The following is a 27,484-nucleotide window of genomic DNA, read 5'->3' as shown; positions in this document are numbered from 1 at the left end:
TACACACGCCAAAATATCCTCTGGGAATCAAAAACCACCACATACACATACACACACACACACACACACACACACACACACAAACAACAAAAAGCTAGGGGCAAATTATTTGCAATAAAGGAGAGACAAACTAAAAATTAATATTTAAAAAATTCTTTCAAATTAGTAAGAAAAAAGTTTAGAAAACAGTCAACATTAAAAAACAAGAGAACCAGGAAAAGCACATTAACTTCATTAATATAAAAACTGCACATTAGAACAATGACATATCACTTTTCACCTATTCAAATGGTAAAAATTTAAAACATAATACCCACTACAGGTAAAGGTACTGACATTCTCCTACACTGCTTCAAAGTATTCTCATACACTGCAGATTGGCAATACATGTCAATATTCTTCAAAATAGTTATATCCTTTAATTCAGTAATTCTACCATCAAATGTCAATCTCCTAAATAAATAATCAGGGATGTGACAAAGATTTATGAGAATCTTCATCAACAGCATTTATAAGAAAAAAATTAGAAATGACAAGGTCCAACCACAAGAGATTAGCAAAGTAAGTCATGGCTCATCTATACAATAGAATGTTAAAAATTCATTAAATGTTTTTAAGGCTATTTAATGACATGGAAAAATAACACAAGTGTAACAATATTAAGTCAAACTAAACTGAATGCTTCTCCCAGTGACATCAATGTTCAGTTAAAGGATGTAAAATTCAAACAGTTGCCTCCCCTGCTCCCAGAATGTCCTCTCTGCTCCAAGCCATCCTCCACCTTTGCCTCTGAAGGCCTTCTCTGCTGCTCTAATCTACTCCCTACCCATTGCCCTCCTTTTGTTGCTGGGCCTCCCCACTGTAGACACTTCTCTAAGCATCAGTCCCAAGGATAGAAGACACTTTTATAATGTCTTTATCCTCTCAAAGGTCTTTTGACCCCAATACCCAGAATCCTCTTCTGTGGCATCAACAAGCTCTCTCGGGATGTCCAGCCCTGTTCCTCCAACCCCTACCTCCATCCCAAAAAGCTTCTCTTCTTTCCTGCTAATAATGAACACTTAATGAATGAATGAATGAATGAGTAAATGATCTAATAGTATAAATCTAATTCTCATAAAGGAAATAAGTTTAACTCCAGAGGATGAGGTTACGGGATGCTTTTATTTTCTTCCCCACGTTATTCTGCTCACTCCATGTTTCCTACAACAAATGCACACCATGTATACTTTTTTAATAAGAAGAGAAGAAAAAATGGAATTGTACTTTCTCCTCCACTTTCACTGGCCCCCTAGGTCCAGATTAGAGATACACATTCTTAACCAGGGGTAACAAAAGAAACTCAAGTTTAGGATTTCTATATATTTTGGAAAACATTTAGGACCTACAGTAAGTCCGGCCGTAACAAGTAGCCTCTGGGCCACTAAATAGCAATTCTCTTTTCTGGAATTAAAGATTAACGCGTTAACAAAATTAAAGTATGTCCAAAAACCAGACCGCCATTTTGTCTGCCATCTCTTAGCAAACTGCAGAAGAACTCACAACACAAATCTGGCCAGAGGGCTTATAACACTATTTCACAAAGTTGGCTGTGTTTTCCCTCTTCTCATAAATGGCCAGCTTGATGCATTCCATGTTTAGCTACAAAAACCTCTGCTGACTCTCCCTGTAACATTTTCATGGCTCGCCAATAGATCTGTCCGCAGTTCTCAGGTCTACCAAGTGGGTGGTTCAATTCTTCTTTGATGTAATCCATCCAAAGATCTTTAAAAGGAACGAAAAATTACTGTAAACATACAATTAGATCATTGACAAGACTTTATCATGTAAACTTAACTATTTAATATTGATTCAGTGTAAGATTTCTAAGAAACTTAACTTGTTGCTGTCATTTCCCTAGAGCCCTGAGTGAAACAATACCTCTCTCAGCTTCTTTACACTAAGGCACATCAAACTTTTTTTAAAGTGGAAAACTTCACTTTAAATCATGACAGTCTATGTAGTTCATACACCAAAAATACTAAATATTTTAGAGGGAGGATTTTGCTCAGTCTCTTTCAAGGTGAAACTGAGCTTCAATACATTCACTCTAAATGTTACCAATGCCTAATAAAACTTGCTTGGCTTATTAAAAATGCCATTTTCATTCATTTCACCAGAAGGTCTGCTAAAACTTTGTAAAAGCTAACGTATTTTTTTTTTAATCTAAGTTTAACTACTAGACATTGTTTCTGAGTTCGTAAGTAAACAGATTTTATATGACATACCTATACCCAGAAATGTTTCACAAGTCCTATAAAAATGAGGACAGTGTGGCAACAGCCAATGACAACTAATGTCAGTTAGCATCCCACTACCCCTTTCCTATCGCTCCCACTTTTACTCTGACCTACACTAACCTTTCCCTTACAAATATCACATTTTTTTAGAGAACCAAACCAAGCAAATTGTTCTCTACTCCAGAGTTCTTAATGGAAGACCCATAAACTCTTGACCTTGTGAACTTGAAGTTATAAGCCAAATTATGTCTGCAAGTATTTACACACAAAGTAAGGGGGAAGGCAGGGCAAGGATGTAAGTTTTATTCTCAAAGAGGGCCATGACCTAATAGAGTTAAGCACTGTTCTAACCATACTGATGGGCTACAGACCACACCTGCAAACAGATGTGTCTATAACTGAAGTTTACTTACCAGAATCTACAGATCCAAACTCTCTCAAAGCCCTCTCATAATATTCTCTTAAGTTCGCCATCTTGCAGGATTCCTAACAAAAATAATGAGACAATCTTGCCTCAAAAGCCTAATTCATAATGTCACAAATTCCTTTCCACCACACTGTTAAAACTGCTACCACCTATTAGGTATCTGAAGGGGAGAAGGCTCAGGGTTTAGGACGAACACAGCCTAGCTCTCACCTTATCCAGAGAAAAGTCAAATGGAGCACTCACCAGAGTGAAGTCAATGTCAAACGGTGATAAAAGCACTCTGTTCTGGCAGCATGGAAAAAAGCCTAATTGATTCTCAGTTGGGGGAACAGGGGCAGCTTCACAGGAAAATACATTTGAAAGCCCTGAGGGAAGACTAGGATTTAAATAAATAAATGGAGAAGGTTTACTCCCTGTGGCTAAGGATTTCTTTCTTTTGTGTGTCTGGACCCCGGGAAATATTAGCTATGTCCACCTTAAAACTTTTTATATGAAGCCAAAGCATATATAAATATTAACTATATAACCTTCCCCGAGTTTTTTAAACCCTCTGACCTTAAAAGTTTCCTCACCCATAAAAGAAGGATAATGATATCTCTTACAGCAACTACAAGGATTCAATTAAAAAATGCTGACTTGGGGCGCCTGGGTGGCTCAGTCATTAAGCGTCTGCCTTCGGCTCAGGTCATGATCCCAGTGTCCTGGGATCGAGCCCCGCATCCGGCTCCCTGCTCTGCCGGGAGCCTGCTTCTCCCTCTCCCACTCCCCCTGCTTGTGTTCCCTCTCTTGCTGTGTCTCTCTCTGTCAAATAAATAAAATCTTAAAAAAAAAAAAAAAATGCTGACTAATTATGAACCTAGCAGAGTAGCTGGTACTAACTTTACAATCAATAAATGTTCATTCTTCTATTTCCATTTAAATGTATTCTCTTTTGTTTCATTTTCAAAGGAGAGTAACCTCTACAGTTTAAAAATACTCTTGTATAGTCAAGTAACTATTTCCTCATTCAAATTTCTCTTCCCTTCCACCAACGGGTATTATTTTACAGAAAGTCAACTTCACTCCATATCATACACATGCATGAAGAACAGAATCACACTTTGTTAAGGGCTCATAACGTGCACAGGACTGTGCAAAGTCCTTTCTATGTAGTACCCCCTCCTGGCCTTGTAATCTGCACATCCCTGAAACAGGTATTATGACCTTCTTGATGGAGGAAGATGCCAATGCTGAGAACTGCCCAAGACACATACCTATTATGTTATTAATCCAAAGCCTGGTTATTAATTATTACGCTGTATTACCTCTTGTATGAAAAGAACAAAAACAGATAAATGACCCACACAATGATTAAAACTATAAAAATAAGAGTTCAACCTCACTAGTAATTTTTCAAAATTCAAGTAAAAATAATAAACACCAATCAAAATACCAAAATAAAGGAGAAAAAGCAAAACTGCAGATTTAGAGAGGGTGTGAGGAAATATACATACTGATATTCCTGATTATCACTATAAAGAAGTACACTTCTTTTGAAGGACCATCTTACAAAATATGAAGAACCATTAAAGGGCGCCTGGGTGGCTCAGTCGTTGAGTGTCTGCCTTCCGCTCAGGTCATGATCCCAGGGTCCTGGGATCGAGCCCCACATCGGGCTCCCTGCTCTGTGGGGAGCCTGCTTCTCCTTCTCCCTCACTGGTGCTCTCTAGCTCTCTCTCTGTATCTCTCCAATAAATAAATAAAATCTTTAAAAAAAAAAAAAAAAGAAGCATTAAAAAGGACTGTTCTCTCCAGTCCCAGAAATTTATCTCAAAAAGAGAATTCCAAAGAAGAAAAAAATGCTGTCTAAACAAAATGTTTATAGCACTCTTGTTTTCAGTATCAAAAATCTGGGAAACAACCTATATGTAATGGACTAGTTAAAACTGTGGGTTTAAGAATAACACCACAACCGTTCAAGATGACAACCACGGAAAAACACAGGAATGTATTCACAAATTAACGTTAAGTCAAAAAACGTAAGAGAAAACCTCCACATGGCACATAAGACAGAAATAAAACTTGTGTGTATACACGTAAACAAAAACTTGAAAGTAAACTAAAAATTAAAATAAATATGGTTGGCTGAGTTACTATGATGGGATTACAGACACCTTTGGATTTTCGTGTATTATTTTTTACACTTTTTTTTTTTTTTTTTTTGAGAGAGAGCGGTGAGGAGACACAGAAGAGGAGAGAGAGGGAGAGAAAGAATCTTAAGTAGGCTCCATACCCGGCACGGAACTCAATCTCACAACCCTGAGATCGTAACCTGAGCTGAAATCAAGAGTTGGACACTCAACCAACTGAGCCACCCAAGTGCCCCTCATGTATTATTTTTTAAACGGAGACCTTCCTGTATTTTCCCTCACTCACAAGTTCAGTTAAAAACACCAGAAACATGGGTCACCTGGGTGGCTCAGTCGGTTGAGTGTCCAACTCTTGGTTTCGGCTCAGGTCATGATCTCACGGGTAGTGAGATCAAGTCCTGCAATGGGCTCTACACTCAGCAGGGAATCTGGTTGGAGGTTCTCTCCCTCTTTCCCTCTCCCCGACTTGTGCACACATGCTTACTCGCTCTCTTTCTAAAATAAATAAACAAATCTTACAAAAAACAAAAACAAAAAAACAAAAAAACCCACACCAGAAACAGTTACTGCCTACTCTCTACTTCATGACCCAATACGAAAGACAAACAGGGTGCTCCAGAGGCAGAGAAGCAGCACCTCGCCCAACCTGGTAGGGAGGGTTTCCCCTATGAGGTGACATCTGAGTTTTCTATTTTCCAGACATGGACTTTCTCTTCTTTGCTTGATTACCATTCCTTAACCATCTCTATGAAAAAATGGTTAGGTGAGGGGACCGGAAATTTATACTATATATGAGAACTTTTTAAATGACAAAAATGCTGCCATATAGGAGAGTAACCACCAGTTCATTTTCCCAGACAAGAAATGAATAGAACACTTACTTGCTCCTTTTCAAACTGGATTATTTTCCTGAAAAAATCAACTGAAAATGGACGGCTTTCCTGTAAACTACGGAAAAGGAGAAAATAGTTATCGTCCACAGAGACAACAAGCTTCTTACATCCCATGACTCTAACTACATCCCTACGCCCGCGCCTCCACAACGCATGGTTTCATAAAGACCTGGCCACAAACACTGGATTTGACCACCAGTCACTCTCAACACTTTCGGTGTCCAGGGACTTACTCTTCACCCCCACCAAACTCTTTCCTACCCAGTTTTCTTCCTGTTCTCCTCTTCCCCGCTTTTATAGTTTAAAGTTCCCTCTACTGCATCTCAAGGTCTTTCTGAAGGAGACCAATAATTCCACTTCTAAGAATATATTCTAAGGAAGTAATTTCCAGTATGAACAAATAATATTTGTGCAGAAATGTTCACCAAAGCAGTATTACTATGACCATCTAAACTATGGTACATCCCCAGAGCGATGTACCATACAGCTATTTCTAATGAATGACGTTCATGAAGAACTATTACTGACAGGAAAAAGGCCAGTGCAATGTTCACCAACAAAAGCGGTATACAAAATGTGATTATAGTATAATCTCAAATATGCAAAAACAAAGGGTTTTTTTTGTTTTTTTAAGATTTTACTTATTTGTCAGAGAGAGAGAGAGAGTGAGAAAGCACAAGCAGGGGGAGAAGCAGTGGGAGAGGGAGAAGCAGGCCCCCCGCTGAGCAAGGAGCCTGACGCGGGGCTCGATCCCAGTACCCTGGGATCATGACCTGAGATGAAGGCAAATGCTTAACTGACTGAGCCACCCAGGTGCCCCGAAAACAAAGTTTTTAAATGATACATTAAGCATGTTTTTTTCTCCTGATTACCATGAGTTAATAGTTACCTCTCTCTTTTTTTTTTTAATTTTCCACCAACGGGTATGAACTGCTTTTATTGTTCAACAAAAGACTTTCTGAAAAAATCTCTTGGATTTCTTCCTCAGATACTGTTTGCCATACATATAACCTGGGCATGGGAGGCTGAGTGCGGGGTGGGGAGATGAATAACAGTGATGAAAGTTTGTGAGTACCTTTTAAACACAGCTCTGGCCTTTTTGTAGCCACCGCTTCGGTAAGCCCAATCCAGGTACTTATCCTTCAGAGTGACTGAGTTAGCACCTTTGACAGCTAAGAGAGCTTTCTACAATTAAAAAAAAAAAAAAGACACAAGCTACATGAGGATATTTATAAATATCAAAACAAATTTTCCCAGAACCATCCCAGGCTGCTCAATTAACAGTGCTTTAGGAACATCGGCTATAAAAATAACCCTAAAACTAGCCAACTAGTGAACCTATCTGCTCATTCCCCACCCACCACAAGACTCAGAACGTAGGGCCTAGACCTTAAAAATGGCTTCTGTGTCTTCTTGGCTTTTCGCACCTTCACTCCACTCTGCCCAAGAAATCCACAATGGCAGACAGACCTGGTCACAGTGAGAAAGAAAAAAAAGTTAGAAATTGATGGCTTAGCTCTATGCTCTGAGAACTAGTCACCATAAAGACAGGCTCCTACTGAGATACTCAATATGTAAAATACAGATTCACTCCCAGTCTGTCCTCACCATGACCAAATTCTCAGTGCCCAGTAGGGATGGCCTGCCAGAGCACAGACAGACTTGTGACCAAGACCCCCAAAGCAGCACTCTCCTGTCAAAACTAGCACCCTTCTGTTGGAGTACTACCTACAGTTATTACCATCGGCTATCTGTGAATGAAGCAATGAAGTGTCCATAGCTGGTCAGACCCACAGCTACCCAGGTCACATCTCTGCTGTCTAAGACCTACGACACAAGTACTACTTAATCCAAACTCAATTATCTGATCTTCACTCATGCCCCAGAGACGCACACAAATGAGAATGAAGATTTTTTCCCCACTTTAACTTCCAGAATACTTTTTTCCTACTAATATAAAAGGGGGTGCCTGGCTGGCTCAGTCAGGAACGTGCAACTCTTAATCTTGGGGTTGTGAGTTGAAGCCCCACATTGAGTGCAGAGATTACTTAAAAATAAAATCTTAAAAAAAAGATTCTAGAAGGCACATGGGTGACTCAGTCAGTTAAGTGTCCGATTCTTGATTTTGGCTCAGGTCGTAAGCTCAGGGTTATGGGACCGAGCCCCAAGTCGGGCCTGCGCTGAGCAAGTAGTCTGCTGGAGATTCTCCCTCTCCCTTCCCCCTCCCTCTGCTCTCTAAATAAATAAATAAATAAATATCTCTTTAAAAAAATATTGACTGTAAAGCTTTAAGATTTAGAAATATATGTCTGTTTAGGGACGCCTGGGTAGCTCAGTTGGTTAAGCGTCTGCCTTCGGCTCAGGTCATGATCCCAGGATCCTGGGATAGAGTCCCACATTGGGCTCCCTGCTCAGCGGGGAGTCTGCTTCTCCCTCTTCGCCTGCCACTCCCCCTGCTTTGTGCTCTCTCTCTCTCTGACAAATAAATAAATAAAATCTTAAAAAAAAAAAAAAAATATATATATATATATATATATATATGTCTGTTTAAAACTCGGGTTGGAGGGGCCTGGGTCGCTCAGTCGGTTAAGTGTCCAACTCTTGCTTTCGGCTCAGGTCATGATCTCAGGGTCGTGAGATCAAGCCCCGCATTGGGCTCTGCACTAGGCACAGTCTGCTTGTCCCTTCCCCTTTGCTCCTCCCCCTGCTCTCTAAGTAAATAAAAACTTAAAAAAATAAAATACATAACTCGGGCTTAAATACAGCTTTGGAAGCAAGGGAGAAAAATACTCAATATTTCTCACTTATAAGATATCAAAATAAAATAGAGAATTTCATATAGTCTTTCTTTTTTTTAAAGGTTTTATTTTTTGACAGAGAGAAAGAGAGCGAGAGAAGGAACACAAGCAGGGGGATGTGGGAGAGGGAGAAGCAGGCTTCCTGCTGAGCAGGGAGTCTGACACGGGACTTGATCCCAGGATCCTAGGATCATGACCTGAGCCGAAGGCAGACACCTAATGACTGAGCCACCCAGGCGCCCCTTATTTAGTCATTTTTCAAATAACAAATTAGAAATAGGCTAGTAAATGGTAGGGAATTCTTCCACTCCTGACCCTTGATATAGGCACACATGCACTCTGGGGCCAGCCCTCTTGCACACTTCAAATGAGCTTTGGCTCAGTCTCAAAAGGTTTCCCAAACACAATGAAATACAAAAGACCCAACTCACAGACCTGGGCTTTCAGATGCACAAAAGCTTCTTCAAAAAGCCCGGCTACATCAGGGCTCTTAGAGTCAATCAGCACCTGCAGCTTCATCTGCCACATCGTCACGGAGTCTCTAAACGATTCAGTCCCGGCTACTGCTACCTCCAGAGCTTCCTTTAAAAAGTCCTGATGCAGCAACAACTCGATCTGGGTAAGACAAAGGATCACTGGAAAATTATCCACTGAAAGCTAAATCATCTACGTGGGGCGGGGGGGGGGGGGGGGGGAGAGACAAAAAAAGACCTCATGTAAGGCAGTGATTTCAACATCATCTCCACTTAACCTTTGACAATGGCTGCCAAACAGGCACAAAGTAAACAATCAAATTCTCTTCCATTGCCTGCTCTTATTCCTAAAGGCTACCAAAAAATAGGTAAGACGTACAAAGTAGAGGGCCTAAATAATTTAGATTGAAAGTTAAGTTTTTAATAAAATAGTTCACTATAATAAAACCCACACCCACCAAACAGAATATAAAAATCAGACAAAACCAGTATTTGTGGGTTGATAATGAAACATGTTTATTCATTCAAATGGAGTTGGGCACACAATCAACTGGTACCATTTTTTTGAAATGTAATTTGACACTGTGTAACAAGAGTCATGGAGGTGTTCATATCTTAAACTTGGAAATTTTAACATATATAACCCAACACAGAAGGAAATCTTACATGTTCAAAATGCTTAAATCCACACTATTGTAACAGAAGAGGGAAAAAACCTAAAACCAATTTTTTTTTTTTTTTAAGATTTTATTTATTTGACAGAGAGATAGAGAGAGAGAACAAGTAGGCAGAGGGAGAGGGAGAAGCAGGCTCCCCGCCGAGCAGGGAGCCCGATGTGGGGCTCGATCCCAGGACCCTGGGATCATGACCTGAGCTGAAGGCAGCCGCTTAACCGACTGAGCCACCCAGGCGCCCCAAACCAATTCTATTTTTAAAAAACTGTGGAACAGCAAATAAATGGCAATATGTAGTCTGCTCATTCGACAAGCATTTTTATTGCTCGCTATACATGCTAGATTTAATAATGAGGAAATCAGGTACGTTCTCCACTGCCCCAGGGCCTCAAGTCTAGAAGTAGAGACAGTCTGATACTTGCCTTGACAGAAAAAGAATCACATGCTATAAGAGTACAAAGCAGGAACACCCAACAGGGTCTATGGCAGCCATGAGACAGAAAACACCATTTATGCTAGGCTTAAGGAAGAGTAGGCATTAGTTAGAGAAGGCTCTCCCAACAAGCATGTGCATAAGAGACCGCTTATGTTCTCATAAGGATACAAAAGGAAATCCAAGTTCAACATGGCTGAAGGGGTAGAATGTATACTAGAGAACTGGCAAGTGAGGCCAAGACGGTATTAGGGAGAATGATCAGCTTTATCCAAAGGACAGTGGAAGCCACAGAATAATCTGACCGGTTTTTAAAGATCATTCTGTGGAGAATAATCTGGAAAAACGATGGATGCAGGAATCAGCTAAGCATTTTAAGTTTAGAGGCAGTATACTGAGCAGCTCTCATTAAAGGCAAGGGCACCAGAGTGATGAGGTAAATGAGGTAGTAGGCTTAGGAAGGGCAGCATCAGAGATTTGGGGAGCAGAGGATGTCTGAATAGCCAGAGTGGTGAATGACCAAATAGTCACTACAGAAAGAGAGCAGGGCTGCCATAGCAATACTCAAAGCAAAGTCCACCTAAATTTATACGGGGTGACTGTCCTGCCAGTATTCAATAGCTCAAATGGGAGCAGCTGAACTCATCCAAGCTTGGGATTTTTCCCAGATAGATGCCATAATGGGAAAAGGGTATCTCAGTCCTGGTATAATACAGCAAACTAGTATATGCATTACCTAGCTATATGTAAAAAGTATTTTTTAATGTTAACGTATGAACATTTCTGTACACGTCAAGAACTTTGTGAGCTGGCAAAAAAAAAGATAACTATCACTATTTTAAAATCAAGTAAACAAACTCAGAAAGGTTAAGTGGCTTGCCCAAGTTACCTAGCTATTAAGTGACAAAACCCGATCTAGACTACATATTCCTTCAGTACATTATCTTGGTCGCCGTAATAATCCTTACCCGCCCCAGAGAGCAGGGATGGGTTAATAAGCTTCTTACTAAAATATCAGCTTCTGAAACATAGGAACACATCTAATTTGTCTTTATTGTTACCATACCAATGGTTATTCTGGGTCAGGCATACATTCAGGAAAAGGATGTTCAGGAAAAGATGGATGGGGAGACAAACAAAATAAATACAACTTGTGACTCCTTATTCTGAGTGTTTCCCACTATACAACATTCCTCCCTTTACTGGTACACATTTCATTTTTGGCATACACCAAATACTGAGAGACAAACGTAATGTCTCTACGTCTTCCATTCCAAACTTCCAAATGGGCTTAGTCATATAACTATATATTAAAAACACATGACACCAGCAGGAACCAACTGGAATTAAGTATGTGTTATTGGCAGTGAATGTGTCCTTACCCACTGCTTGTACTGGAATTCTGGTAGAAGTCTGAGTTCATGTGCCTTCCTGAATGCCATCATGGTTCTTTCCAGCCTCTGAAATCAGAAAAATCCTTCAGTTCGTTATAAACATCCCAGTAGGGGTCTTTGGCCTCTGACAGGAACAAGTGCAGTTTTGCACATTTCTGAAAACAGAGAGAAGGAACTTGAAGTGGTTTCACTTATGATTAGACCAGCCAAAAAGCGGCACCAAGCACAGTCCAGTAAGAGAGCGCCTCCTAACCAGGTGGCCCGAATAAGGATGCAACAGACTCAGACCTTTAGAATGACTAGGTCACCCACAAAGAGAAAGAACTTAGGTTAAGCATGAAGCTCTTGGAAGCTGTCCCAGGCCCCAAAGGAGCCATGTGTCTGCTCTTCTTCCAGAAAACAGTCACTTTCTAGTCAGCCACTATAAGCATGTAACTTAAGTCCCTTACCCTCTCTCTGAGGAACTGACTGCTGGTCTTCTTAGTGAACCTTTCCAAGCAGAAGTTGATGTAACACTTCCACATGGCCTCTGGAAAAGTCAGAGAGATTACACTGATCAGATCGCCAGTCTCTCTGTTTAACAGTCATCATACATCTTTTCTGTGAAGGAAAGATTCCCCAGAAGAAGAATTTAAACTAGTCTGGTAAAAAAAAAACTAGTTATTCCCATTACAGCCAATCAACATCTCAAACACTGGGGGGAAAAGCAACTGAGTAACATATAAAAAGTAAAAGCCTCGGGGACACCTGTGCCTGGGTGGCTCAGTTAAGCGTCTGCCTTCGGCTCAGGTCATGATCCCAGGGTCCTGTGATCGAGCCCCGCGTCGGGCTCCCTGCTCAGCGGGGAGCCTGCTTCTCCCTCTCTCTCTGCCTACCGCTCTGCCTACTTGTGTTCTCTCTGTCAAATAAATAAATAAAATCTTTAAAAAAAAAAAAAAGTAAAAGCCTCATCCATGTTATATATCCCTTCTACCTTAATACTCCCATATTACAAAATCTGAAAGTAAATCTGTGTCAAAAGATAATTAGGGAAGGACAATCTTCTGAATTACTATTTCCTAAGTATCATCTCCCCCAAACAGATGAACATAAACATCACTACTGTCGAGGAAAGTCATAAAAGCTCCATCTTCCACCAGCAAACAAGAAGTTGGAAAGCCAGGCACATGGTCAACTACCACAGAAAGATTCCTGAAAACTGATTTTGGAAACAGAAACAGAAGCTTCGGTTTCACATTTGTGAATACTACCACTTGTATACCACACCAAGGTCTGGCGAAGTTCACCTGTGGGGAGAGTCTTTACTGCCTCTTCGTACACAGCACAGCACCTCTCCTCCTTCCGGCCCACCTCCACTGCTCTGGCTTGTTTCGTGGCAGGCTGCTCTCCGGCTGGCTGCATCTCCATCGCTAATTCTCGCCGTGCCACGTAATCCCAAGTAAGAGGGTCATCTGTGTGCAGAGCCTGAAGGCTGCAAAGTAGTTTACTCATGTCAGCCCTATGACATGAGACTAACTCAGAATATCAGAGACAGTTCCCTATGCTCTAAAAACAGACCCAGGACACCCCTTTAACAATTCCATTACCATGAGACAACTCCCCACTAGGCTCTCCAGATAGCTTCACACTCACCATATAAATTTTGTCAATCGATCAGAGTTGTGCCACATTAGGTTTCAGAATGTTTTAGATATCATTCTCAAATGTTAGTTTTCAAGTTAGCTCTCAAAGTCAAATCAACAGGTATGTGTGACAAGACAATTCTCTTCAAGCCCTGGAGAACCTTATTATATCCAGGCTCTTGATTTTCTATAATAGAGGCAAAGAAAAAGCACAACCTAATCCTCTACCAAAGCCCTGAAAAATCCGAAGAGCAAACTGATCCAAGTTCTATTTTATCTCCTGTGAAAGTAAGGGGTGCTACGTAAGAGTGAAGTACTCATAAGGTAGGCTGCAAATAATTCTCAAACCATACGCTCAAACATTAAAGAATAAAATTACCTGCAGCAATCAACTATAAACATTCACAAGGACCACTCTCATTTTATGGACAAAAGACATGCCAGCAAAGCAGGAATATACATTTTGATATAAGCTGTAGGATATCTGTTATTGAATAAAGGCAAACTATTTCCCAAGGGAAGCCCATAAGGGTGTCAAACAACTTTTCCAGCAATCTATTTTTTTATACAACTTACTATGATACAACAGTCCTAAGACTTTGCTTTCTTCCAAGGATTTAGCGTGGTAACTTCTCTCCCCCTTTCTAAACACCCAATCTCAAACTTTTACCACAAGATTAGAAATAGACATATTCACCTTTCCATGACTTTACTTACTCATCATAAATTTCTTTTTGCAGATCTGTGGCAAAGTCGAATAGCTGTGCAACTGAAAGCAGTGACACATGAAATTCTGCACCTAAAATTTAAAAAGTGGGGGAGGGTAGTAAGACTCTCAAGTATCATTTTACTCTAAAGTATCACTTTCTTCTACAAGAAAGTACTACTTTCTTATATGCTAGAGTTCTTTTGTTTTGGGGTTTTAATTGAGAAATAGGACAAAACAGATAAACAAAGCACCCACTACACAATCAAAACCATTATTGATATTCGGGAGTATTCATAAGTTCTTCCTTTCTTCTAAACTTCTTCCCAATATAAAGAAATGTTCTAAATCACCTGTTTCTTTTCAACACCCCACCGTAACTAAAGTACTCAATAAACTTACTGAAATGTTCAAGTATATCCTAAGGGGCAATCAACCTTTTCTTAAAGAAAGAGGACACTATTCGTACAGAATTTTTATGCACAGTCTAACAGAATCTCTAATAGAAAATTTCCAAATTAGCTAAAGGTCTTTCTTATTATAAATAGAATGTTTCACTCTCCCATCATAAATATTCAAAATATGCGTACCTTTAATTATGCTTACAGAATTTTTGTAGATGATCCGTGCCAACTCGCCCTTAAGGATTTCTTCAGGATAATCAAGATTCCCCTAAAGAGTATTATATTAAACATAACTTAACAGGCCAGTAACTAGAAAAAGCACCAGGATGAAAATTAACAGTCCTAGACTACCTGTGCCATAGGTATGACCTCTGGCAAATCACGTCTCTCTGGGCCAGTTCCCTCACTTGTAAAATGTGCAGCTTGAACCAGACCACTGAACTTCCACAGTGAAAGTTCTCTCAGGCTCCTAGAGTGATAGCAAGATCACATGGCTTAAGGTCGGACTCTCTATTTAGACCCAAACAGGTCAGAATTTACACGCCTTGTTTATCCTTATGTGTCAACTCTTATTTGAATAAAAAAGTTCACAGCTGGAAACCACAATAACAGATGATAGCAAAGTTCCTTTTTCAGCTCTAACATTCTAAAACTTATTTAAAATTACTGACACCAAAAAAATTGTATAAAACAAAAAAGAAAGAAGGCTAGGAACCACAGATTTCATAACCCTCCCTCAAACTCCTTCAACTGATTAGTACATCATTTAATGAAACTATAAAGTATTAAAGAAAACCATTTACCATTCCATCAGTAATAAATAATCTTGAGGACTACTTCAATTACTCCAAATGTCTATTTTTAAAGCACAAAATTCCATTTTTATTAATAAGCCCATTTAATTAAATCAACTCTAAAGTTTCAAAATAAGACATTAAATTGGGAACAAAAATACCTTCCAAAAATTTTCTCTTACTCCTAAGCAGGCTCGAAACACTACAAATCGTTGACATGGGACAACACACTCGGATCTTACCACATCCATTTTGGCTTTTTCAAATTCTTGTTTTTCTTTCCTCAGTTTCTCAGCATGCATCAACTCCATCCTAAAGTACTACACAAGGGAAAAAATAAACTAAAAACCTTTGGAAATAATTTCTTTTTATCAGAAATACATAAGATGTCATTTTACACCCATTAAGTATCAGATCTGGGAAAGTCTGGGAGTAGTATAATATTTTGTTATGAAACTACCAGACATTTATAAGGAAGGAGATCTTTGTGATGGTAGAACAGCTCTGTATTTTGATTGTGGTAGTGGTTACACAAATCTACACATGTAAAAAAAAATGACATAGAACCATAAGGACACATCATACCAATGCTGATTTCCTGATTTTCATATTATGTAATTTTACAAAATGCAACCATCAGGAGAAATTGATTAGTGGAATGCAGGACCTCGCTGTACTTTCCTGTCAATCCATAATTATTTCAAAATAAAAAATCAATGGCAAATATTTACCGTCAAACATTATGAAGAAAAACTCATGCACAACTAACATGTAAACTTGGACTTCCCCAGAATTTTTAGTACTTTGAACTTTATGTTACAAGACATGTGAAAATAACAAGTTCTTAAAAAATGTTTATACCGTAGGGCACCTGGATGGCTCAGTCGTTTGGGCGTCCAACTCTTGGTTTCAGCTCAGGGCATAAAAAGGAACTTTGTTCAGGGCATGATCTCAGGGTCATGAGATCAAGGCCTGCGTCTGGCTCCGCACTCAGCGCAGAGTCAGCCTGAGATTCTCCCCTCTCCTTCTGCCCCTCCTCCCGCTCACATGCATGCACGCATGCTCTCTCTAAAATAAATAAAATCCTTTTTTTTTTTTTTTAAAGATTTTATTTATCCATTTGAGAGAGAGAGCGAGCATGACGGGGGGAGGGTCAGAGGGAGAAGCAGACTCCCCGGCGAGCAGGGAGCCCGATGCGGGACTCGATCCCGGGACTCCAGGATCATGACCTGAGCCGAAGGCAGTCGCTCAACCAACTAAGCCACCCAGGCACCCCTAAAATAAAATCTTTAAAAAAAAAAAAAAAAGATTCAGGGTGCCTGGGTGGCTAAGTCAGTTAAGCGTCTGCCTTTGGCTCAGGTCATGATCCCAGGGTCCTGGAATCAAGACCCACATTGGGCTCCTTGTTCACCGAGGAGCCTGCTTCTCCCTCTCCCTCTGCCTGCCGCCTCCCCCTGGCTTGTGCGCTCTCTCTCTCTCTGACAAATAAATAAAATCTTAAAAAAAAAAAAAAAACGTATAAAGATGGCTGAACCCTGGCCCCACAACTAAAAAAGGTAGGGTCCAATTCCCTACCCCTCCCAACCATAATGGGTAGGTCAGAGTTCTCATCTCTCACTAACAAGATGGAAGTTGCACATGGTCAACACCTATTAATGGCCAAGAAATATCTTTGTTACCCCTTTTCTCCAGCAGCAATCCCTACTTATCCCTAGCCTCCATAACTCAGAGTCTTTTTTAACTTAATAAAGAATGTATGTCCATAAAGGACCAAAACTCAGACATCACTCTCTCATCTTACAGGTACACAACTCACTTCTTGATAAAGTTTCGGGCACTCTGGATGAAAGCGCAGAGCTCGAAGAAATAGCTGTCTTGCACTTTCTGAAGACAAGCGATCTTCCATTTCCCATTTGGCTGCCATAATCCACAAAGCTATAAATGAAAAACATCAGACTTCATTTCAGTAAGTTGACCGAGTCAGACCAAAAAAGATCAATGTTCCAATTTTAATACTTAAAGAACTTTTTTTTAATCTTATCAAAAGAGAAAGGGGATGGAGACTGTTTCTAGTGGTTAACTGTAAAGTATTACTGCTTTATTTAGAGTAGTCTGAAGCAAAGACGTAAATGATAATATCCGTGGATATTTATGTGCCTCATCCAATCTGAAGTCAACATCATTATAACTCACATACAAATTTTAAAAGTGTGAAAATGCTGGAAAATTATGCATTTTAGAATCAACGAAATAAAAATATTTCGCTCTTTTGCTTTATTATTAAATAGTTCATGATTTTTTTTGAATGGCTCAATTTTAAAAATAAATTTTTTATCACACCTGTTGGGAATAAAGGCTTAATAAAAATCAAAAACCTTTGTCTTTCTACATAAGAAATTAACCTTAACACTCGAGCTATTTCCCAACTTAATAAAAGTCAGCTATGTCAGGGTGCCTGGGTGGCTCAGTCGTTAAGCGTCTGCCTTCGGCTCAGGTCATGATCCCAGGGTCCTGGAATCGAGTCCCACATCGGGCTCCCTGCTCAGCGGGAAGCCTGCTTCTCCCTCTCTCACTCCCCCTGCTTGTGTTCCCTCTCTCGCTGTGTCTCTCTCTGTCAAATACATAAATAAAATCTTAAAAAAAAAAAAAAAAGTCAGCTATGTCACCAGACAAGATTTCTTTTGGTAAAAACGACTTATGGTTGGTAACCACATCTGGACTAGAAGGGTTGTGAATGAGAGAGAGCATTGCTCTGGGCTTTCTTGCACATGTGACTCCTGAAATTGAGCACAGTCCTTTCTAGGAACCCTGGAAGCTATGCCCATGCATAGGTCTTCCAAGCCAGAGTGGCTCCTCAACCCATTCGTGTGATCTCATTCCCTCATACCTGAACTGTCATCTTGGGAAACAGAGACCAGCCTCCTAACTGCTAAGAGCACTCTACTAAAGATACACACCTAATGCTGTCCTGCCGTATCCTTCTGAATTAACTGGTGCCAAATGTAGCCTACCTTAGCCTGTGCTGTGTGAACCTGGTTGAGCCTAATACTTGAGAATAGGCACTGGAGCACCTCCACTATAAAATTATGTACCGGGCGCCTGGGTGGCTCAGTCGTTAAGCGTCTGCCTTCGGCTCAGGTCATGATCCCAGGGTCCTGGGATCGAGTCCCACATCGGGCTCCCTGCTCGGCGGGAAGCCTGCTTCTCCCTCTCCCACTCCCCCTGTTTGTGTTCCTGCTCTCACTATGTCTCTGTCAAAAAAATAAATAAAATCTTTAAAAAATAAAAATAAAAAATAAATAAAATAAAATAAAATTACGTACCATTTCACAGTATTCACAAGGGAAGTCTTTCTCTTAGAAAACATGAGTATCTACCCTGTGCCAGTCACTCTTGCAAAATCTGTATTAACATATTCCCCTTTAAGTTTTTAGGTTTTCCCCTTTAAATTCTCCTTAACTGTGACTGCATCCAAACAGAATGTCCCTCAAAGGACCAAAGAGTTCATTTGATCATCATCTAAAAAGAAACTTAGGGACGCCTGGGTGGCTCAGTTGGTTAAGCGACTGCCTTTGGCTCAGGTCATGATCCTGGAGTCCCTGGATCGAGTCCCGCATCGGGCTCCCTGCTCGGCAGGGAGCCTGCTTCTCCCTCTGACCCTCCCCCCTCTCATGTGCTCTCTCTCTCTCTCATTCTCTCTGTCTCAAATAAATAAAATCTTTAAAAAAAAAAAAAAGAAACTTAGTGGGGTGCCTGGCTGGCTCAGTCAAGACAGCATGCAACTCTTGATCTCTGGATTGTGAGTTCAAGCCCCACATTAGGCGTAGCGCTTTACTTTATTTATTTATTTATTTTTAAAGTAAGCTCCTCACCCAGTGTGGAACTCAATGCAGGGCTCAAACTCATGATCCTGAGCTGAGATCAAGAGTCAGACGCCTTGGGCACCTGGGTGGCTCAGTTGGTTAAGCGACTGCCTTCAGCTCTGGTCATGATCCTGGAGTCCCAGGATCAAGTCCCGCATCAGGTTCCCTGCTTAGCAGGGAGTCTGCTTCTCCCTCTGACCCTTCCCCCTCTCATGTGCTCTCTCTCTCAAATAAATAAAATCTTAAAAAAAAAAAAAAAAAAGAGGGAGATGCCTAACAGACGGAGCCATCCAGATGCCCTGCGTGTAGAGCTTCCTTTAAAAAAATAACAAAAAATTGGGGCGCCTGGGTGGCTCAGTCGTTGAGCGTCTGCCTTCGGCTCAGGTCATGATCCCAGGGTCCTGGGATCGAGCCCCACATCGGGCTCCCAGCTTGGTAGGAAGCCTGCTTCTCCCTCTCCCACTCCCCCTGCTTGTGTTCCCTCTCTCTCTGTGTCTCTGTCAAATAAATAAATAAAATATTTTTAAAAAATAAATAAATAACAAAAAATGAGGGGCGCCTGGGTGGCTCAGTCTTTAAGCGTCTGCCTTCGGCTCAAGTCATGATCCCAGGGTCCTGGGATTGAGCCCCACATCGGGCTCCCTGCTCGGCGGGAAGCCTCCTTGTCCCTCTCCCACTCCCCCTGCTTGTGTTCCTTCTCCCACTGTGTCTCTGTCTGTCAGATAAACATATAAAATCTTTAAAAAAATAAAATAATATACTTTAAAAAAATAATAAATAAAATACTTTTAAAAACAAAGAAATAAGTAAGAAGAAACTTAGTCCTTCTTACCCACAAATACAATACCTGACGCAATAAGTGGTACACAATATGCTGGGATGAACTAAGAGGCAGCTATTTGGAAACCAAAAGTGTTAAGGCCAAGTACCTAATGCTCAAGTTCTCAAAATGATTTCTTGTAGGTTTATTAAGCAAAGTAAATTCCAAAATAGCTTGAGTCTACATAAAAGGCAGAAGAGGGGGCGCCTGGGTGGCTCAGTTGTTAGACGTCTGCCTTTGGCTCGGGTCGTGATCCCAGGGTCCTGGGATCGAGCCCCACATCGGGCTCCCTGCTCAGCGGGAAGCCTGCTACTCCCTCTCCCACTCCCTCTGCTTGTGTTCCTGCTCTCACGATCTCTCTGTCAAATAAATAAAATCTTTAAAAAAAAAATAAAATAAAAGGTAGAAGAAAAACTGACGAGGATCTCACCATACCTGGTTTGTTTGAATGAATGGCCAACATGGCAGAAAATACCTTGCTAAGTTGAGCTTTGGTAGCCTGTAAAAGAGAAAAAGCAATTCTACTTCCTATCCAGTGAAATCATTGTTACTAATCTCTAAGTGATCTGGTACTGTTTCCTTACTAACTTAAAATCCAATGGGGCAAGATCTCCTGCTGTAGGGACATATAAATACAGATACATTCATGGTTTTCTTCTACCTAAACCACTACATGTAAACATCCTAAATATCTAAAAATTTTCAACTTTTCTGAAGAAATACACACATAAAGATCATTTTCTGGCTTAGAAGCCATTTACATAGTCATTCAGATATACAAAGGTTATACTGAAGTTCAGCCTTCTTGGGTTCTTTTCCCACTTGCTAACCCTACAACTTTGGAGAAAACATGGAGTTCAGTAACCAACTGTGGGACTTAAAAGGCAGACTAACTGAAAGAAGGAATAAGGAAGCAAGACACAGCTGCCCAATACTCACCCATTTCTTACAAAAGACTATATAGGATAGCCAAAGTTGAACATCATCCTGCAAGAAAAGCAATGTAGTGAGCTGCGTGAATTTTAAATTTATATATAATACAACTTTGCATTAATTTTTTTTTTTAGAAACAGAGGTAGATTTCAGAAAGGCCAATGTGGTAACACATTGCTCAGCCTATTAGGCTTTTCCTCACTGAGGCCCTAGATCTCTTAAACATGGTAACTCCATCTGGACACCACTCCCACCTACCATGCACCAAGACAAAATGTGTTGTCTACCCAGGGTGTTCAATGCAGCTCTTAAATGGTCTCAATCAGAGGTAGCAACCCAAAATTTGTCATTCCCAAGATCCAAAGTATTCTCTATATACTATATCCCAGTCCCAGAGCCCACTCGAAGAATATCAAGTGAGTGAGGTCCTGCCCCTACTCTAAACCATTCATCTTCTACCTCCAAGTCTTTGGTGTACTTCACTTAGAGATTTATCCAAACAAATTCCAAATTTCTAATCCTTAATTACGTATCAAATCTACCATTTTCAGTACCATCCTCAAAGAATAATGGTGAGGTAATGAGATCAATTTTCTTAATGGTTTGGTAAGTAGTTTCAAACAATGATATTATAATTCGGTTAAATATTGACACACCCAAGTATAAATAATGCATTTGAATATTGAAATCACAGTATATAAAATACATATCTTCACATCTCTTATAATTAAAGATGTTCTGATCACTTACTTTCCATTTTGCTGAAGCTCGTCGGAAGACACCTTGTACCCGGTGTACAATGGAATTCTCAATCTCATCCTTCTTAAATGAATAGCCGATGCGCTAAGAAAGGACATACACAAAGCCTCAATTTAATCACATTTAGCCACAGCAATATTCTTAATCTTAAACAGTACTGGTGATAAAGAAAACAAATAATTACAAATATCCATTATGAGCACACACCACACAATTTATCAATACCAACTGCTTCCCAAACCGAAGTTCTAGCTACAGAGCCACACTGCTTAATTCTAAATTTTTCCAGCTTCCAGGGGTGCCTGGGTGGCTCAATCGTTAAGCGTCTGCCTTCGGCTCAGGTCATGATCCCGGCATCCTGGGATCGAGCCCCACATCGGGCTCCCTGCTCAGTGGGAAGTCTGCTTCTCCCTCTCCCTCTGTCGCTCTCCCTGCTCATTCTCTCTCGCACTCTTTCACTCTCAAATAAATAAAATATTTAAATTTTTCCAACTTCCAGAATATCTACTTACAGTTCTCCTTCTCTGAATCAACTCCAAAAGATTAATTTCATACTATGGAAAAAAAACATACAAAAAAAGAGAAAACAATTAACATTTATAACCTTTTAAATACAGGAAATACATTTAGCTAAAATCATAAAATAAATAAAAATCAAGAACATAAAACAAGATTGGGGGTGGCAGCACCTGGGTGGCTCAGTCGTTAAGCGCCTGCCTTCGGCTCGGGTCATGATCCCAGGGTCCTGGGATCGAGCCCCACATTGGGCTCTCTGCTCAGCGAGAAGCCTGCTTCTCCCTCTCCCACTCCCCCTGCTTGTGTTCCCTCTCTCGCTGTGTCTCTCTCTGTCAAATAAATAAAATCTTTTAAAAAATAAATAAACAACTGACTCCTGATTTCAGCTCAGGTCATGATCTCAGGATCATGAGACTGAGCCCCACATCAGGCTCTGCACTGGGTGTGGAGCCTGCGTAAGATTGTCTCCTTCTCCCCGTACTCCCCCCACCCCCCGGTTGGATGCTCTCGCTCTCTCACTCGCTCTCTAAAAAAAATAAAAAAAACAAATAAATAAATAAAACAAGATTGAGGCAGCTAGCTGGCTCAGTCAGTACAGCATGCAATTCTTGATCTCCAGGTAATGAGTTCAAGCCCCACATTGGGCAGACAGCTTAATTAAAAATAAAAAAGAATATAAAACAAGATAACTTGCTATCAAGCATAATTTGTAGTAAATGTCTTAACAGTCACTGAAAATTCACCTTACATCTGCAAAACTCATAAATCCATGCATTAGCATGGTTATAAACATCTTAGATACAAAAAATGCATGTTATCAAAATCATAACACTTAAAAGATTCCCACTGGTTCAGTCAGAAGAGCACATGACTCTTGATCTCAGGGTCATGACTTTCAGCCCCACGTTGGGTATAGAGATTATTTAAATAAATAAACTTGAAAAAAAAGAAGAGGGGCACCTGGGAAGCGCAGTCAGTTAAGTGTCCGTCTCTTAGTTTCAGGTCGGGTCAATATCCCAGGGTTGTGGGGTTGGGCTCAGCACAGAGTCTGCTTGGGACTCCCTCCCTCTCCCTCTGCCTCTCCCCACCACCCCCGTGCTCTCTCTATCTCTTTCAAATAAATAAATAAATCTTAAAAAAAAAAAAGTTCTTAAAATGTAGTCTCAGGGCCCCTGAGTGGCTCAGTCAGTTAAGCATCCGACTCTTGATTTCAGCTCAGGTCATGATCTCAGGGTCATGAGATCGAGCCCCATATTGGGCTCCACACTCAGGGGGAAGTGTGCTTAAGATTCTCTCCCTCTCGGGGCACCTGGGTGGCTCAGTCATTAAGCATCTGCCTTTGGCTGAGGTCATATTCCCAGGGTCCGGGGATCAAGCCCCACATCAGGCTCCCTGCTCGGCAGGAAGCCTGCTTCTCCCTCTCCCACTCCCCCTGCTAGTGGTCCCTCTCCTGCTGTGTCTCTCTGTCAAACAAATAAATAAAATCTTAAAAAAAAAAAAATTACTTCCCTCTCCCTCTGCCCCTCCCCACACTCATGCTCTCCCTCTCTCTAACAAATAAATCTTTAAAAAAAAAAAAAAAAATGTAGTCTCAAGCGTAACACAATGCTCCAGGCATGGTCTGATAAGTGCAAAACACTTTTTCTCAAACTAACATCTTCTCAATGCCTACTGTTTGCAATGTCTTCAGCTAACTTGCCCAACACTCTACTTTTGTTATAGAGTCAATTAGATTATTCTTTCCCTTTTTCCTTTTTACTGGGGGCGCCTGGGTGGCTCAGTCATTAAGCATCTGTCTTCGGCTCAGGTCATGGTCCCAGGGTCCTGGGATCGAGCCCCACATCAGGCTCCCTGCTCTGCAGGAAGCCTGCTTCTCCCTCTCCCACTCCCCCTGCTTGTGTTCCCTCTCTCGCTGTGTCTCTGTCAAATAAATAAAATCTTAAAAAAAAAACCTAAAACTTATTACTGAAGTTTAGTTGACATAGAGATTATATTTTTTGATGTAATATGCTCTTGGCTCATTTTGATTTAGCAAACTACTATGAGCTCTCAAACCTCTTCCAAATATAGGATTCATAGCCAGGTCGCACTTGTTCACCTGTTGTTTTGTTAAATCTAAGGTCAGAATCTTCAGTATTGTAACATTTCATCTTACTACTGGGTTCTGAAGCTAGAGTTTATCATCCAACATATTAGCTATTCTCCATCTGAAAATTGGTCCAGCATATATACTTTATATTCACTCAAATCTTCTATTTATAGTACTGAAGAATTTGAAGCATACCTCTTTCTAAGGTAGCAGACTTACAGACACATAAATATTAACTTTCCAACCACCTATTGTCGTCAAACCCACTCTCCTCCCAACCCACAAGAAATAGTAAGTCAATTCTCTTGCTGACATCCTGATACACAATATATTTGGCAGTACCTGATTTACTAACACTATAAAAGAAAAAAAAAAGTTCAGTTTGCCAAGGACTATAGCCTTAGCTACAGTTATTCCTAAATCACCTTTATTCCTGGTCAAAAATTACCATTTAATTGTCAATTCTAGAATTTTATAGAAATCTGAATCAAGCTCACCATTCTAGAACTGATTTAAAATTTGTGAAGGGATTAAAATGTAATGAACTTATACACTTACTTGAACATAATTGATAAAGTCATCCTTAAAAAGAGCTCTTCGCTGTATTCTATATTCCAGATCCGAAGCCTTTTTAATGATAGCCCTGAGGAGAAAGCCATTTAAGATGTAAGAGTTGAAAAGAGCATAAGTTAAAGAACTTTGGGGTTTTTTTAAGTTTATTTTTAATATATTTAAAACCCATTTGCCAAAACCTGAAATTCCCAAATAATTATCCTTCGTAAGCAAGTATTCTCTTATGTGATTACTTCTGTGTGCTTAGGGGCATCAGGATGTATTTTAAAACTTCCATGAAAATCATCTTAATAGACTGCCAGGACCACTGACATTCCCACCACCAAAGCAAATAATGTTAAGTACTTTACAGTATTTTTATGTGATACTAGTAAAGATTTACTTTCCTCCAAATTCTGGTCACTGAGATTTTAATAATAATCAAGTATCTTTTCTAAACTCCTCTTACTTCTGAGTTTTCAACATGCAGACTAAAAAAAAAAAAAGACCTCAATTGTCCCTACTGTTTCTACCTAGGAAGGTTTATTAACACTACAAAGGATTCACAGGAAGAGATTCACTGTATTTAGCTAGAGAGAACACAACATGTGTATATTAGAAGAATTTAACGCAAGATGTGCAAGACTAATAACTATCTTTAGTTAACAGTAATAATAAAATAATAATAAAATAACAGGGGTGCCTGGGTGGCTCAGTCGGTTAAGCATCTGCCTTCTACTCAGGTCATGATCCCAGGGTCCTGGGATCGAGCCCTGCATCGGGCTCCTTCCTCAGTAGGCGCCTGCTTCTCCCTCTCTCTCTGCCTGCTGCTTCCCCTGCTTGTGCTCTGTCAAATAAATAAATAAAATCTCAAAAAAAAACCAGTAATAATAACATTTATTGAACACTCATTAAGAATCCACATTGCTATGTTCCATTTCACTAACAAATGTTTAAGGCTCCCATAGTCACATTACTACATTCACAACCATTGTAAAATGCAGAAAACCATTAAAAAATATTCAACTTAATTCTAACAAATTACTGAATGCCAACCATGTGCCAGACGTTGTTGGCCAAGCCCTGGGGTAGAACACGAAATTGAATTAAATGGTCCCCATCTTCAAGTCTTATTAGAAAGATTTAACCACTCCTCCTGGGCTCCCACAGCACTCTTTGCATCTCTAGGGCAGTACACTCTAGTACAATCAACGTACAGTACGCTGCACCGTAAGCAAAATGTTTAATTTGTCTCCCCCAGCACACACAAGGCAGGTAGCTCCTGATGGGTAGGCATCCTAGTTTTATCACCTTTATAGCCCTAAGAACTGGTTCCATGAAGAGCTGTCAGACGTTTGGTGGGTGAGTGGACAGACCACCTTGCATCGAAGGAGAAATTCTGGGCATCAACAAAATATGAAAATGGGCTTCTGCCAGATTAGGAAAAATAAGCCCAATTAAGTGCCCCTCGCATCCCTGCCCCCGCCAGACTCCCTCCCCTCCCCTCAGCCCGCCCCAGCCCCTCCACTTCCTCAGCTCTCTCTCACTTAATCTCCGCATGACTGAACAGTCCAATGCGCTCCAGCTGTTCCAATTCGGGGAGTCGATCTTCTATGCGTTCCTGAATTATCTCCGCCATGAGGTCACAAGTCTACAACCCACCAACGAACCTCTCAACCGCCAACCAGCGCAGGAAGAGCCCACCTTCTATTCCGGAGACCCAGCCCTAGCGCTCGCACGTGCTCACGCAACGTGCGCCCTAGGTCCCGCCTTTTCCGCTTCCGCCGCCGCCACCGCCTCCGTCGCTGGAGAAGGCCCTCTGGCCCTCGCGGCGGCTTTCACTTCTCTGTGGCCGATTGTGGGGTTGCCGCGAGGACCCGGTCGACGCAGGATTACTCACGTGGACGGGAGTGGAGGGGCGGAGCCGGCGTGGGGGCGGGGCGGAGCCGGCGTGGGGGCGGGGCGGAGCCGGCGTGGGGGCGGGGCGGAGCCGGCGTGGGGGCGGTGCTAAACGCGCGCTAGGCTAGACGAAGGCGGGGATCCGAGAAAGCACCTCCCGGGGTCTAGAGGGGTTACCTGAGAGAGACGTGCTATGCGTTTTCTGTGGAATATTGTCTCCTTTTATTGTGATGCCGTCCTATGTCCTCGTTTTCCAATAGCAAACATTTGAAAATGTCAGTAATGAAAATCGTAAAGGACGCTGAAACTGGCCGGACTGTCCATTAATACTATGGCTTTGCTTTCGACTAGACTTAGTAAACCAGTGTGACAACACCGGTTTTTCACTTGCCAATTAGAATCTCTAATTGCCCGATTAATTTTTAAATGGGAAGGCCTTTTCATTATTTAAATAATTATTCTGCCTTTGTAGACAAGATCGTTTAATAAAACACATGGCCCTGGGTGGGTATCAGAAAGTATATATTTTTTAGAAGAGGGGAGCTTGGTATTGAAAAGTTTGGGAGTTACCGAAATAAATCAGTACGGTATAGACCCTCCTTAAACCATTGCTCAAGCAAGTTAGCATTTCTAAAGGAATCATCAGACAACTCAGCTTGGAAGCGACATTGTTGGTATAATTACTAAACCTAAAATAATAACTTCATAGCTGAATTCTTTTTAAGTTCTGGAAGATGATAAAAAACCAAAGCAGGAGTTCTTGCTAGACCTGTTTATTTCAACATTGGCATTAACACCTTGTGATTTATGAAAGGGGACTAAGTTTAGCAATTAACCATGTTCCACCTCTCTGCCTTTCCTTTTTTTTTTTTTTTCTTTTCCCCTTTCACATTTTACCCCACTGGTCTCAGAATTGAAGCAAAGGTTGGCTTCAGCTTCATTTCTTGATCCCTCAGCTGTAAGACATGAGAGAGGGGAAGAAACTCATGGATGTAAAACAAAGATGAAATTTCTTTGTAAAGAAAAT

At 40.8% G+C, this 27,484-nt stretch overlaps 1 protein-coding gene across 1 annotated transcript; it reads right to left on the bottom strand.

Annotated features, from left to right (window-relative positions):
• Window positions 1-1,145: 1,145 nt before the first annotated feature.
• UTP6 (UTP6 small subunit processome component) lies at window positions 1,146-26,431 on the bottom strand. The gene is made up of 19 exons (XM_032428968.1): window positions 26,106-26,431; window positions 24,565-24,649; window positions 21,914-21,955; window positions 21,393-21,485; window positions 20,649-20,696; window positions 20,145-20,208; window positions 16,843-16,961; window positions 15,269-15,346; window positions 14,419-14,500; window positions 13,840-13,921; window positions 12,787-12,971; window positions 11,950-12,029; window positions 11,489-11,566; window positions 8,962-9,141; window positions 7,118-7,198; window positions 6,804-6,913; window positions 5,717-5,783; window positions 2,693-2,765; window positions 1,146-1,764 (listed from the first exon to the last, which is right to left on the bottom strand). The coding sequence occupies exons 1-19, from the start codon at window positions 26,195-26,197 to the stop codon at window positions 1,607-1,609; spliced, it is 1,797 nt and encodes a 598-aa protein (XP_032284859.1). The 5' UTR covers window positions 26,198-26,431; the 3' UTR covers window positions 1,146-1,606.
• Window positions 26,432-27,484: the final 1,053 nt, after the last annotated feature.

This window comes from Phoca vitulina, unplaced genomic scaffold (genome assembly GCF_004348235.1).
Source record: "Phoca vitulina isolate PV1807 unplaced genomic scaffold, GSC_HSeal_1.0 scaffold40, whole genome shotgun sequence".
NCBI classification, from domain to species: domain Eukaryota; kingdom Metazoa; phylum Chordata; class Mammalia; order Carnivora; family Phocidae; genus Phoca; species Phoca vitulina.
This window is presented reverse-complemented; position numbering and strand designations above follow the sequence as displayed.

Coding starts and splice junctions, on each gene's coding strand:
- UTP6 (XM_032428968.1), bottom strand. CDS start 26,197: ATGGCGGAGATAATTCAGGAACGCATAGAAGATCGACTCCCCGAATTG. Junction 21,956..24,564: donor ACTTTATCAATTATGTTCAA/GTAAGTGTATAA, acceptor TTTTTTCCATAG/TATGAAATTAATCTTTTGGA. Junction 7,199..8,961: donor TTGTGCATCTGAAAGCCCAG/GTCTGTGAGTTG, acceptor CACTGTGACCAG/GTCTGTCTGCCATTGTGGAT.